The 15,342-nt window shown below is 40.5% G+C and overlaps 1 protein-coding gene across 1 annotated transcript in view; it reads right to left on the bottom strand.

Moving 5' to 3' along the window:
• GLUD1 (glutamate dehydrogenase 1) overlaps positions 1-3,169 on the bottom strand; it is a 29,757-nt gene extending 26,588 nt beyond the window's left edge. Inside the window, exon 1 of the mRNA XM_080347362.1 lies at positions 2,671-3,169. Within this exon, the coding sequence (XP_080203488.1) occupies positions 2,671-3,100 (430 nt within the window). The 5' untranslated portion in view covers positions 3,101-3,169. The remainder of the gene's footprint in view (positions 1-2,670) is intronic.
• Positions 3,170-15,342: the final 12,173 nt, after the last annotated feature.

Below are 15,342 nucleotides of genomic sequence, written 5' to 3'. Positions count from 1 at the left end.
ACATAAAGAAATACAAGAGATGAGCATATAAAGTACAATGCTCCTTAAAAGAATGACAGATGACAAAGCATCCCTACTTGCTAGAAATTACTTAGCAGTAACTAAAAGCTATCTCTTTCTTAGTGCAAAATATGGATCTTTAAAAAAATGGTATGGGGACCTGATTTTATCAAACTTTACTTTTCAGTAAGTGCAAAGTTAGAGTTCACAATTCTGCATCTGAAAATATGTGGAAGCTGGGCTCCTTCAATTGCTTTGCAAGCCTTCCAGATGTCATCTCATCCCTCCTTTTAAAAGGTGGCCTTATGTCCCTTGTTTCTTGCTGGTGTGAATTACTTGCATCAGAGACACTCACTGCAGCAAGTTTTCCCATATCATACTACTACAGTCTCAGTTGTATTTCACTGGGCTTTGCTATTTTCTCCCTGTGGAATCTACTAGGTTTCCAGTTTAAAAACCACTTTTAGACAAAAGCTCACATTGTTGGTGCATTTCCAGTGGATCTCATGTACCATAACGGCAGAAATACCTTTACTGCCCCTTTTCTCTGCAGTTTAAGTAGAAATGTTTTACTTCTTCCCATGTTTTTTCATAGCAGGTTCCAAGCACTTGATCTACACTCATCACATGTCCCACTTAAATTTACTACAAAGCCAGATCTGTCATCTGATAGCGAACAAATTCCTAGAGAGCATTAGAAGGTGAAATCCATTTATGATTACTATCCTGAAAGAGTGGAAAGGAAATATCATTTGCAATTCCTTCCCTAAACCCACAGCGGCCAGGGAGCACCACAGGAAGAAAAGGACAAACTGTGGAGACCTAGTATTTTCTTTAGCTGTCATTTCCAACTGCCTTGAAATTTAGTTTTAACTTTCCATAAACGTTGCAGTGTTTGCTCCAGTTTCAGTGCAGACAGGCACAAAAAATGCTACTAAAAATCAAGAAATTCTGTTGAGGATTTAGAAATGTAGGTATAAGAACAGAAGGTATCCAATCACCCAACTGGTGGGTTTTGTTCACGAACAGAGAATTTTATAATGCTTTGTTGTGAAAACTATAGTTCTTTCAGTTCTGAGCAACAGTAATGTGAAATACTAGAAGTCATCATATGTTAAATACTATCTTGTTACTTCATATGCCACTGAACTGTATTTTGTTATGCAAGCAGGGATCTTAAGAGTAACAGGTTGTACAGAAGAGGACTCCTTGTAAGCAGCAGCAAAAAGTAACTTAACCTAAGCAGTGACAAAACAGAATTGAAACAGACAAACAAATCATCAGTATTTTCAAAGAAATTACAGCAGAGAAACAGTAGCTCCACAAAGAGTAAGCTTCAGTCATAGCCAGCTTCAGCTACAACGAAGTCTGATGCTGGTAACTCTTGTTCCAAGTAATCACCAGAATTTATTTTGAGTTATCCTCTTGCGGATAACAAGTAAACGTGTCACAGGATGCTCACTACATGGTTGCTTTTGAAAAAGTAGGAAACACAGTCACAGGACAGATTATTTGTGCTGCAAAGAGAAAAATCCTCATGTCATATATACACACACCAGCTGAACTGATTATCAAGAATGCATTTACCTAAGAACACCCTTCATACTCTATTCTAGAAGTCAGAGGTCTTAGCTGATAAGAAATAACAGAAAACCTTGCTTATACAACCATCATTATTTACCACAAAGTGCGTCTAAGCTGAAGAAAAAGTAATATATTTACACATTACAGTAGCTCTGGTTTGAGACAGTCCTGAAATGGTCTCCAATGCTTCACTGTCCTCAAAGATCAGAGCTCCTGAATAAGTTACGCTGAAGGACATTTATTTGCATTTGTTTTTCAAGGAAATACCATCTATCCTGGACTACAAGGGAGCTGGATTCCTCTGAGATCAGAGCTGATCCCACATGAGCTCAGCTGTGGGATACATCCTCCTGGTCCCTTTGCACAGCCAGGCTGTCAGACTCACCTACGATGCCAGCTCTCCCTAGAAAAAACACTTTTGGCTCTTCCTGCATACCCAGCCAGTAACCGGAAATATCTGTTATCTTTCTCTACTGATATTTTGTGGGTGAACATTCCCATTTTGTGAATGTGGCAGGCAGCATATGAAGGGACAGCCTCTCCAGCTCCCAGCTTAGGAGCAGACGCTCCAAGCATGGAGTTTCCACACATTTTCCAATAAACACTTCCAAAGCTTGAGTCACACGGAGCAATCACGCCAGCTGTCCTCGCACCCTTCACCTTGCCCGACACCCAGCCAGCGGTGTCTGCGGAGAGAGCTGTGCGGCCAGCCGCCCCGACACCTCACACCTCGGCTAACCAGGCGGTCACGAGTGGGAGCCCGGGCCACAGGCCGCCGAGGGGCGGCACAGGAACCGCTCTGCCTCTGCTCCCGCCTTCCCGTCGGAAAGCGGACAGGAGGCTGCTGCCTGTCCTCGCCGCAACGGCCGTTAACGGTCCCTGGCCGGGCTGGTAGCGGGGACCCAAGCGCCGTCCCGCGTTACCTCAGGGAGCGGCCGCGGGAAGCGCCCGCCCCGCGGCGGGAGAGCGACCGCCGGGCACGGGAAGGGAAGGGCAGGGCAGGGCCGCGGCGCTGCGGGCCCGGCCGCACGGCTCCCCCGGGCCCGGGCACCGGGGAGGGGGCGTGTGGGGGACGGCGGGTCTCACCTCCCTTGCAGGGGGTGCGGTGCTGGCTGTGCTGTGCCCGGTAGCCCTCGATCACCTCCCACTCGCCGTTGTCGCGCTTGATGGGGAAGGAAACGCTGAGCACATGGTTGCAGGGCTTGATGATGCGGAGGATGCCGCGGACGCGGTGGCGCCGGTCCTCCATGCTCTCGCGGGTGCGCAGCCCCTCCACCAGCTTGTCCTCCACGATGCTAGCGCCGCGGTCGAAAAATCCCTCCACCATCTTGAAGAAGTTGGGGTCGTCCTCCTTCGCCGCCGCCTCGCAGTAGTGCCGCCGGGGGCACCGGCCCCTGCCCCACGCCGCCGCCCCACCGGCTGCGGCTGCCGCTGCCGGCCCGCCCGGCTCCGCGCCCGCCAGCACCGAGCCGGCGGCCAGGCGGGACGCCAGCAGCTCCCCCAAGTAGCGGTACATGGTGGCGGCCACCGGCGCTTCCGCTACGCGCGGAGACTGTATGGGCCACGCGTCGGGTCTCGACGCGGCACCGCTGCCACCCGGGGCGCGGTGCGCCGCCGCCGTCGCCTTTAAACGGCCTCGGTGTGGGGGCGGGGAAGGGGGGCAGAACCGGCGCTGGCGGGGCAGGCACACGCCGCGCGTCCCAACTGCGCGTGCGCAGCTCGCTCTCCGCCCCGCCCCCGGCGGGATTCGCGGAGGGCAGGGGGCGCGGCGCGCGGGAGTCTCGCTATGGGCGGGACGCGAGGGGTGTGTCGAGCATGCGCGCTGCGGGCGGGGCCTGTCCCCGGCCCCTCCCCCCACACACCGCGCATGGCCGCGCTCGCACAGTCCGCGGTAGGTCGGCGGCAGCCGCGCGTGTGGCGGCGGGTACGCCTCGCTGCCCCTCTCGCTCGGGTTTCTTCCCTTTCCTCCCGCGTAGCTGCGGGTCCCTGCGCGCTCGCGGGCCGCCTCTCCCGCCAGGTGACCGGTAACGGCCGCTGCCGGGCCCCGCTATCCGTCGCGGGTGAGGTGCGTTTCAACCAGTGCTCTGCTCCCCTAATGTGCGCTGGGAAAGCGCTGTTGCCGGTGAGGAGCCTGGTGCCAGCAGCCTTCATGTGAACGTGACCCTCTGGCCGCCTTCCAGGGCCTTCTCCCCGGCCCCTCCCCGCGGGGACACTGCGGCGCGCTGGGTGACAGGCCTGGCTGGCACGTGCTGCCCCTCCCGTGCAGGGCACGTGGTTTCTACAAATCCAAGCGCGGGCGTGTCCATAGAGAGCGGTGCAGGAATCCTTCAGGGAAGGTGTGGTTTGCGTAAGCCCTTGCTCTCAGGGGAGCCCCTTGGGAAACCCCAGCTTATCCACCTGTATTTCAGTGGCTGCGCTGTCAAGAAAGGACAGAGGCTTCAAGTCAAACTGCGAATGTGCCTGCTTTGTCTACTCAGGTGTTATGTTAGTAGCATGTTGCCTTTTACTGGGTCTTGGTCCGTTGTAGAGAGTTGGTTTTTACATAGCTCGGACTTTTGAATACATCACTAAGAATGTAGTTTTAAGCTGTAACAGCTGCTTTCAGACTGTAGGAGATGGTGTGTCTCAGCATTTCTACCAGGTTCATTTTAGAAGAAATAAGTAATTTGTTCACTTTCCGTAGGATTGGGCAGCTAATTGGAAAATACTGTGGGTGGTTTTGTGTGTTTATGGTGGTGTGGGTATGTTTTTTGTTGGTTGGTTGGTTTGTTTAGGCGTGTGGAAGACCAAAGCCCTTAGGGTAGGTGTAACCAGGAAGTTACTTTATCTCAGTGGGAATCTCTCTGACCACTATGGGCATCCAAGGGCTGTGCTGTGAAGCTTGTGGGTAAGTAGTGTAGCTTTCATGTGTATTTGTCAGCAGGAAGCTTAGTCACAGGCTCTTTCAGTACACATAAGCTTTTCAGGCAACTGGTATTCAAATTCTGTCTTCGTTTCATGTTGTTTCTTTATCCTAAGGTTGAGTTGTAGTAAGGACCACTAAAAAGAGAATGGTTGCCTCTTATCTGTAATGAGGATGGTTTATAACGATATAGTCTAGAGAACAAAGGCCCTTGATAGTACTAGGAAAACGAAAGAAGCTTGTTCTTAGGCCAGTTTGTTATTTGGGTGTTCTCACAGGTCTTCAGAAACAACCTTACTGATTTACTGTCCGTGCTGTAGGAGGTTCATAGACAGCTTCTGTTGTGGTGTTCATTTTCAGTTCACAGTATTGCAGTGCTCTCAGCGATTTATTAGCTTTGAGCTATTATTTGATTTCCATTATCTCCAGGTTCTCATTAGCTAAAGCTCAACTTCTGTACAAGTTCTTAAATTTTGTAAATGTGTAGGAAAGAAGTCAGTGAAAGGTACTGTGGCAGTTAATCTTTATCAGCTAATTATTTTCTCCTGGTTTCATAGGTTATTTAGAATACTATTTCACAGACACAAAATGTTGAGTGAAAAATACGATCAACCAGTTTGCTCAGGTGTGTAGACTTAGATGAAAATAAAAAGGCTAACATGCGTAGCTCCTGTCCTGCCTTCAGCTGTGGCATCTCTAATTTATGAGCTTCACTCAGTTATCGGCTGCTTGCAGTATCAGGCTATGTTTGCAATACACATTTGTGAATGTATTTGAGACTGAGTGTGGGACATGACAGTGTGAGATCAAAGTGGATCTCTCCATGGGCTCAGTCACACAACTATATTTTGTATAATGGCAGCACCACAGTTGTACTCTTTTCTAAACAGGAGTGGATTTCAGCAAAATATTCAACAAACTGTGTGCTAAATGCTAAGAATAACTAAACCAATATGTTAAATTTCTTAGTCTTTAAATATTGTAAATGAAAAGATAACTAGGGATTTCTGTTTGCATGTTTTTATGGATGAAATCATGTTTACAGGTACTTTACCAGCCTCAGCAGATCCCTACCGTATTTTTGTTTGCTTTGAATCCCTTGTGGAAACAAGAGTAACCATGCTGCCTGAGGGTATTCAGGAAGAATAAAAGCAGGAGTGATATACCTACCCCATTGCAGTATTCTTCTATGGTAAGTGGCGAGCAGTTGAAGCAAAATATATTTGTCAGAGGAAAAAGTAAAATTCACATGCTTTAGAATTAGTTCTAGGAGGTACAAAAGCGATAATTGCAATAATAAAAGATTAACTTATCTTTTTTTGTTCTTGTATAATATGTGAGTTTCCATCAGAAGATTGATATTTGAGTAGCATCAGTAAAAAAGAATCTCCGGGATGGATTCAAAGGTAACTTTTTTCTTCAAGATCAGTTTCACTAACTTTGTTAGTTCCATACTGAATGTTGGTCTGAGACCTGCATCTGAAGAGAGAGAGGTACATAGAGAGAACTTAATACCTGTGTGATAGGAACTGTCTGTATGATTCATGGACTCTGCAACAGGTTCATATTAAATTGTGTATAGATGATAGACTGGTATAAGATTTAATTTAAAATCTGAAGTGCAGGTGAAGGACACAAGTTGATTTCATTTCCTAAACTGCTTCTAAAACATCTTTATGGTTTTAACAAACTGGTTTCTTATTATATTTAAAACAATAATAACCATTGTATTGTGCCTTCATGGAGCAATCTACAATTTTAAGGTATGAATTATCAATTTAATAGCAAATGGGGTCCAATTTATTATGTGTCAAGTTTTAACATCTTATTGAAAATAGTGATCTAAGACAGGAATCCAGTATGTTCTGCTTTCATCCATTATTTTATTTGAACTGTTAGCTATTTGAGAATGTGCAGATGACTAGGATAATATTTTTCCTATGTCTAGCATCATTTATAGTGGCATCATAAATGGAAAATACATTTTTATTAAAACTAAAAGCTCGGTTAGGTTCAGCTTAATGTTGTCTGTCAATGTCTGACACCTTGGCTAAAATGTTGCCAGGATATACTTGTACTGGATTCTCTCAGAAGCCAGGACAGCTGTCCCCAGTTTGCATCCCTGTCTACTTACCAGCTTACCAGAGCAGATGAGAGGAGAGAAGCTGGAAGTGAGGGGTCCTCACAAGGCTCTGAATAACTCTGCCCCTTGCGTGGCTAAGCCCCTTAGAGCCCAGGGTAACCCTGGGATTGCTTCCAGTTCAGAGGCTTCAGAGTCTGAACACCAATTAGACAGCATGCTCCGGAGGAAAGTTGATCTGTATGGTAGGCAGAGAACTAATGCCTTCTGTGGTAAACAAATTTTCTTCTGGGAAATGGAAACAACTGGCTTTTTAAGTACTCTGCAAATCGAATTACAGTTGTTTCAGCAAGCTTCGGTTTAAGCTGTCAGACATATTAGGTGAAGTTTTTGGCAGTTCTTAACATTTGCTTAAAGAATTGGTTGAGATAAAGTTCAAGTATTGGTTAACACATACATATAAAGACAATTTTTTTCCTAGTGATTCCAGAAATAATGTGGCAAGCTGTAAAACAGAGGTTCTAACCCACTGGGATAGTTTAGAATATTATACAAATCGAAGCAAGTTCTTATTCCCCTTTGAATTGCCTATATGAGCAATTATGTTTCCCTTCCTCATTTCACCATGAGTTGTAAAAAAAAAAACCAAAAAAACCAAAAAACAAAAAACCTTATTTTTCTTGGACTTAAGTGTTGTGCCATATTGCTTTATGTAGACCATGGTAGTGTAACTAAATAATTATATATTGTCCCAAACTGTTGCTGAAGAAAAACTGTTCAGCCTCTGTGTTAACAGATCTGTGGATGGCTGAATAATAGTTACTGGGAGAATGGGAGGGTGTGAATTTGTCAGGAATACTAGCTGTAGTCCTATTCATATTCCTCTTGGTTGAAGTCCTGTGCAGATTTTTAACTTGAGATATTCTCAAGTTTTATGGACTATATTTTCCACCTTCACAATGCTTTGAAGTAAAACTTAATGTGTCATTATACGATTATTAATTATGAAAGTAGAGATGGCTGTTTCTTTGCAGGAAAATGTTCTAGCATTCAATCTTCAGGATAATGGTGGGTAATGTTGATAAAGTGAGTGTTCTTTAAATTTGTATGTTTTTGTAAAATACACTACAGCCTAAGGAATCTAAGGAATGATTAATGTAATCTGACCCTAATTTTATGTCACAAATTCAAAATTTGTGAATAAGTTGTTATATTGTAAGTGCCACATTTCCTGATCATATTCTTCCTTTTTTATGACAAGCCAGTACACAATACAACACGAACGAAATGAGAAGCGTGACATGGGTTGTCTGGCTTCAGTGTTGCTAGAGAGCTTGCTCTGTAAGACGCTGGTACAGGCAACACATGAATTAGATAAATTCCAGAAGATTCCTTTAATTTGTGATCTGTCTATATAAGCACTTTTACAAAATGAACACTTGACTAGAAAGCTTCATTTTGGTTGTCTCTTTACAACCAATTAGAGACTCAAGGTGATGAAAAGCTGTTTCACTGGCAGCATAAGGTATCTATACTTACCTTCTCAGTTTAGAGACTGAGGAGTAAGCTGAGTTTGAAGTTTTGGTAAAGACCTATGAATACTTTAACTGAGGCCCATGGGATGATTTTTCTTTCCTTAATAAATAGCTTCAGCTGAGTTCAGGCATAACAAAGGTGGAGAGCAGACTGTCAGGTTTTCTGTATTTGCTCCCTTTGCCTTGATACAAAAGAACCTGAATTTGGTGGTTTTCCAGGCAGGCTTCAGAAGTTACATTTGCACATGCAGCAAATCTGAGATGTGCTTTGTGTAATACTGCAGAGTTGGAGAACAGGTATTGGAATTATTTCCTATTGAGATAAAGACTTTAAAGCTTCCAATACTTTGTGTGTGAGTTGCTTAGGTACCTGTGGTCTGATTATTTGATACTACTCTTAATACAAAATAATGCATAGAAGTATTTTCATGATTATTAAATTAAAGTATAAACTGTTCATATAAGTAGTAACATTTTTTGCTTGTCTATAGCCCTGTAAAAATAGGGAATGAAGCTCTTAATTATACAAGTAAGAAGTTGATAGGTTTAGCCTAACAGGGATTTTCTTTAGGCGATGCTAGTCTAAAGTGAGGGTCTTGTTTTTTATAGTTGAGGCATTGCTACAAAAACAATCAGTAGCTGAGCAAAATAATATTTAAACTTATTTTTTACTTTCCCAAAACTTCTGCAACAAGATATTGTTCTTATTTTACAGTTCTCCCAGTAGAATTATTAATCTGTTTTTTCCAGAATGTAAATTTGACTGGGGTTCCTAATTCTCTTGGAAAACCCTTAGTAAGTGGACCACTGTGCAAGTATTTCAGAGCAAGTGTCAGGGGGTAGTTTCCTGCTCTTTTAAAATGTTAATTCTGCTGTAGAAGTCAAAAAATACTTAATAAATCCGGATAACTACCTCATGAGTAAATACAGCTTTGATTGCCCTGAAAAGTGGTGGTGTTTATGTTTATCAGCTTTAAAGACCGTCTGTCTCCTCTGTTTACGTTGTTGCTGGGCATGGTGACTGAGGGAGATTGCCAACTGGTTACTTCAGCTCTGACAGAACAGATATAAAAAGCTCTTCATGTATACAGGAGAGATAATGTCCTCATCTCCTGTTTAGACAGTCTGTAGATATGCAAAAATTTTCTATGCCATGTTTTGGTACTGTTACTGTCAATACATTACTGATAGGCACTGCCAGATAATATAACTGCGAAATAGAAAATATGTTTTTTATAACACTTTCTGTAATGCCAAATCTGTTTTTCAGATGGGTAGGACAAAAAGTAACTTTCTCTGGAGGCTACAGATCTGATGTCGTAACAAATTAATCTCATTTCAGTGACCTTTCGGTCAACATGTCCCTTCCTGAAGTAGTAGGGGCTTTTGTGGGTCACTGTGAAGGCTTTGCCTTTTCAGTTCCTGGATCAGTGAGAAATTGTTAAAGCAGCACTTTTGTGTCTTTGTGGAATGATCTTTAGCTTTTGCTTGCTTTTTCCTTATTTCCAGTTTAAAACACAGAAGAGGGGATGATACTTTACCAAACCCAGTATATTTGAGATTCCCATCCAACTGTTAAATGTGTCTGAAATCAGCTGATGAAAGAGCCAGTAATGTGAAACGTGACAGGTATACAGGCATTAAAAACTTCACAGATACATGGTGAGCATGTGAGATTTGTTCCCTTAAATAGGATTAGGAAGGAAAGAAAGTGCTTTAGTCAGTTTATTTACTGGAAATTATACTATTTCCATTAGTTATTTCCACTGTCTTATTTAGTCAATACAGCAAACAACAGATAGTAGAAAGTATGATTTGCCAGGAGTGAACTAAGGATTCTTTGAAAGTAACATTTACAATTAAAATTGACATTTTTTTTGCAGTTCTTGTTAGCCTTGGATGTCTGGCTAAAAATTATACCTAGGATCTTAACAGACTGGAATCACAGCATCAGAAACTGCAAAACATTTTTTTTCTTGCTTTAATACTCAATTGGCAATCAGAAGTTGTTGACATAAACAAAGTGTATTGTTTAAATAACAAACATTAAAGCTCTTGAACTAGAGAATACTAGTCTTCTGTAATGCTTTTGTTCGGATTTCTGTTAACAAAATCAGCTTTATCATCTTTCACTTTGGAAGACCAGTTATTGAAGTCCATATTGTTAACATATGTCTGAATACTTAACCATTTGGAAGATGTTGGTGGATGAAATCCAAATACAAAGAAATTAAGAATTGCCTCTGAAGTTTGTTGGTACAATTGAAACTGGCATTGTTTATCAGGAAAGCCCAGGAGTACATTGACTGGTATTTTTCAACACATTATGGATTTCCTAAAAAGATAAAGTCACTAGTTGTGCTGGATGCTAAAAATGTGTTATCTTTTCTTAGTCATCTTTCACAGACCTCAGATTGTTCATGGTGCCCACTGGTTGCAGAGATCCAGTGCACAAAGTCACTGTTACATTGCTCTTCCCAGAGAAATCTTGGAATGGGAAAATAGGTCATAATAAGAAATACTTCTGGTTTAATTACATTGTCCCATTTTGAGCCCATTTGAACGGTTTTTAAAATCACTGTGTTATAAAAAGTTATGTATTTTTCTAGTCATTTTGATGTATCTTATATTTAAATGACTTGGTTTATTAATAATTTATTTCTGTGGAAGTGCTGGAGTTCACTAAAATCATATGTTATGTATGGTGTTCAGGTGGTCATATGACATTCATGTTAAATGTATAGCCATGCAGTGTCAAACATAAGTGCCAGCTTATGAAATTGTGGCAAAACCTACGTATCTGTCATTGCTGTCATTGCTCAGTGCTGGTGTGGGAGCGGTGGGCACTTTAAGGGGCAAGGGCGGAATGGGCCAGAGATGTCCAGAGATGTACTGAACATCCAAGGGATGCTGGCATGAGAACAGTTTGCAATTGCTGCCATAAACTCTCAGCATTGCCACAGAATCTGATTTAGATGTGTGTCTTTTAATTAACAAGCTGCAGATTTTGTGCTGTTTAAGTTTTTCTTCATTATTATTTATTGTCTAATCTTGTCGATGTTGGCAAGATGATGTTTAGTTTATCTGTCTTTATCCCTTCTGTTTTTTTTCTTTTGAAAGTCAGTAGGTTGAAGGTAAGCTTATTTTGAAATACTGGTAGAGTAGAGCCTCTGCACATCATTGGTAACAGATTTTTCTGATTTCAGGAGGAGTATTTACTGCTGTCATCTGACTAAATGTGTTAAAATTGTCATGCAATTTGTAAAAGCTTATCTTGATTGCTTTTGTGTTGTCTTATCAGTTTTTCAGATAAGCTAGTGTTTGGCTTTAGTTTAGTAAAGGAAAACTAGCAGGCAGTCTAATGTATACTTTTAGACGATTTACCATCATCACTAGAGATCAACTTTCTTGAATAGAGTGTATGCTGTATATTCATCTCAGGTTTGTAGTCTACGTTAGCATTGTGGCAGTTATATAAATTAACATACCATTGGGCTATATAAACAGAAATTAAGCTTTTTCCTCATGTGACAAATGTTCCATAAAAGTAGAGAAGGAAGGAAGGAAAAAGAAGCCAGTGTCCTTCACTGTTCTGTTTCCCCTGTACACTTCATGCCTCACCTACCAGTGAATCCATACTTGTAGTGCAAGTCCATTAGTGTTATTGAGTTTTAGGTTTAATTTAGTCTTGTTTATTACATGGTTAATTCAGTGAAGGTTATTTTAAGTCAAAGAAATTAACAGGCCTGTTAACTAAAAGATAAAAGATATCTTATTTGCCAAATGTTGTGCTCATCACTTTTTTTTCTCTGAGTGTATGAGTCTTAAACTTGCATTAGAATATTGTGCGCTGTCTCAGAACTTAAATTTTAAAGCAATTCTTAATGTTTTGAAAATTAAGGCTTAGTTGTGTTTGTAGGTTCTGCACAGTATATAAGGTAAGAAAGAACCTCTATCAAATAGTGTATGAGGGTCAAGATCTAAACAAACCAAAAAGTAGCACCAGATGCCCAGTGTTAAAATCAGCTTTGAATAATTTGATTTTTTTATGCTGGTATAAGTCTGCACTTGAGACCTCAAGTAAGGACTAGAAGCATTTGAGGAGGACAATAAGTCTTAGATTGCAGAAAGAGAGAAAATTGCAGATGTAGAAATCTCCATGGTAAGCTGAAAAGTTGAGATAAAAAGGATAATTTTGTGTCTTACCCAAAAGGCGAAAGAATATGCATTGGGGAATGATAGTGCAATGTTTAAAATATGAATATGAAAGATTCGCAGACTGAGTTCTCCATTTGTTTAAAACGTAAGTACTTGTATTCTGAACCCTGGGTTTCCTAAATAAAAGAGATAGGCATAGGTAAAGGGACTTAACAGCTGGTTCCCATTTGGGATTAGAGTTTTAGCTTTCTTGGGAGCAGAACTTATTTGTTTGCCAAATTGAGAAAGGAGCATGAAGTAACATCATAATGTGTAAAAGAATTAAGGACTACACAATATGACTACACAGTTCTTAATTCTTTTATACATTATGATGTTACCTTTGTCTCTTCTATATTTGCCTTTTTTTAATGAGAAATACAGTTTAAATGGACACTGCTTTGGATTTTTTTTTTCCAAGGTTAATCAAATCAGGTACTTCCACTTGCTTATTTTGTGAAGATTAAAGCCTTCCATCCATCACTTGCTATTTTTTTTTCTGTTATCTGACAATTCAGTTTTCTGTGTGGTTTTCCTGTTGGCAGCAGCAGTTCATAATATATATTTTAATATGTTGTAATATACAAGTTCCTGTTGAGAAAAGTTTTCAGTTAATATTTTGATTCTCACTTGTCACTGATACCTTGTATTTAATGAATGAACACTATCTTTATCTTGGGGAAGATGCCTTCAATTATTTTTTAAATCTCATTTCCATACCATAAACTGAATCTCTGTTTGTTGCTTTTTAGATTTGTGCTGATAGATATGATAGCTTAGCAGTTTGGTTTTATGTATTTTTATTAATCTCCTTCTTCTGCTCCAGTGTTTCATAATAACAGCAAATGTTGCCATATTTCACTTAATGTTTGTTGTTATGAGCTCATGGTTCCTAAACTGCCATTAACTTGAAAGATGTACTAGTTTTAGCTACAAGATAAAGCTTTATATAGTGTAAACATCAATATAGTTCTTGCAATGAGATGACGGGTAACTCAGAACATTAGCTAAGGTAGAACAAACTGTACTGCTTTTTGAATTCCTTTCTCTGGTCAGCTGTAGAGATTACTAATCTCTGGAGAAAGAGAATAGGTCATATGTTTAATGTACTTGCTTTTTTTGTTTTCTAGTTCGTCTGCTAATTTTAAAATCTTTAAAGTAAACTTATATAAACAGATCTTTTTTTGTGAAATTTATGGGAAGGGTAAAACCAATGTATATTTATTCACTACATGTTATGCTCAATACTACAATAGTTGATCATTTGTATTCCACATGCTTGCTAACAGAAGCAAGTAAAATCTGGAGTTACTGAAATCATTAGCCAAATACATACAATAGTTTGATATGGAATGGGTAGCAAGTTCCCTGTGTTTCTTCAAATCCCTGCATTAGTCATAATTTATTTTACCTCTAATTTTCCTCTTTTAGGTCTTTACAGAAGTTGAAATTCACCTGTATGCACATGAAACTGGAGTGCCATGAGTTAGACATAGCTGTAACTGTCTTTCTGTAAAAGTGTGTCAGTTGATGTAGAATAAGGGCAGGTTACAAAAGACTATTCAGAGGTACTCTAGTACCAAACTCATTTGTGTATTGGGTCATTAAACAGAATTCTTGTTACAGATACATTTCTAACTTTGGCACTGCCATTTTTGTTCTATGTGAAAACTTCAGACTAGTGTTTTTCTTTTGGCATTTTTCTGAAGACTACTGTGATTTTTGCTTTACATAGCAGCTCATGGGGTTGTATGGATAAAAACTATGTTAGTATGCTAGTAGCCACACTGGCCTTGTGTACACTATCAGTCATATTGTTTCTATCCTACGAAAGAGCAAGCACAGAACTTGCACTATTTGGCAGACAGAAAAAATGGTGTTTGCAAACAGGATTGCAATTCCAGTACACAAAGTATTAAGTAAACTATGAGGTGAGTGTCTTTCCTTATTATATTGAATTAGAAGCAATTTATAGTTTTGCTTCAGATGAGAGCAGGTTCTGCATGAAGGCAAATGGATAAATAGATAAACCATCCTTAACTCTTTATACTTTAGGAGCTTTGAAAGTTACACAACTTAAAATTTTGTGGTTCCTTCATGCTCTTGTATTTCTGGTTTGGTCAATCTAGTTTGGTGGTAAAACTGCTCATCTAGAGCACCAGCTTCTTTTTGAAGAAAGGTGCTTTCCTCTAAGTGGGTTGCTGGTGTATGTGAACATGTTAAGTGTGCATACAGGTGGCTGCACTTTCTCCCAAAGCACATGATGGAGTTAGGGGTGGGCAGAATGTTCCCAGGTATTAAAATGATGAGGAGGAAATAAATGTTGAAGACTTATCAGATTAGCTGTGAGTCAGGCAGATGGGCCTGGTCTCACCTCCTTAGTGTAGTACAACTCACAAATGAGCACTATGTAGTACTGCAAGTAATAAAATAATTTCTGAAAATTATTGAATTAGGGCAACTGAGTGAAACTACATAGCAATTGTTACATTAGCATGGTACAGAAAATAGTCGAGGTGTTGTCTCTAACATAAAAAGTGAAGAAAATGATGTATCTTCACTGAGAACATGGGTACAGGGGGGGTTTTGTCAGTGGTTATGCTACTATGCATTATGACTTAAAACAGCAGAGAGAGACCCAAGGTGGCTTGTAAGAACATACCTTGAGTTTTTTTTATTTTTGCTTCAGGTGTTTTCAGACAGCTGGATTAACATGGAAAAGGGTAGATGTATGTACAGGTCATATCCGTGTTTTAAACATTTTATTCACAGATCTTGTTCAATTGTGACTTTCGTTTAAATTTTATGGACATAGTAGGATAGAAGTCAGATCTACTCTTTTTTATTTTTTCAACTCTAATAAAATTATTTTGAATAACTTGTTGAAGTGCATTGCTGCCCTAAAGTCTGAGAGAAAAGTTACCTCTTTGAAGTAGGGAAATTTGCATCTAAAAGGCACCTTTGGCTCAGTCAGCTGTGTTGATAGTTACTCAGTGTCACCTGTTATCTGTTAAAGCTTAACCAGTTGGCTAAACTAACATCTA

The sequence above is a fragment of the Nesoenas mayeri genome (assembly GCF_963082525.1).
Source record: "Nesoenas mayeri genome assembly, chromosome: 7".
Taxonomy (NCBI): domain Eukaryota; kingdom Metazoa; phylum Chordata; class Aves; order Columbiformes; family Columbidae; genus Nesoenas; species Nesoenas mayeri.
The sequence above is the reverse complement of the archived record's forward strand: the minus strand, read 5'-3'. Positions and strand labels throughout refer to the sequence as shown.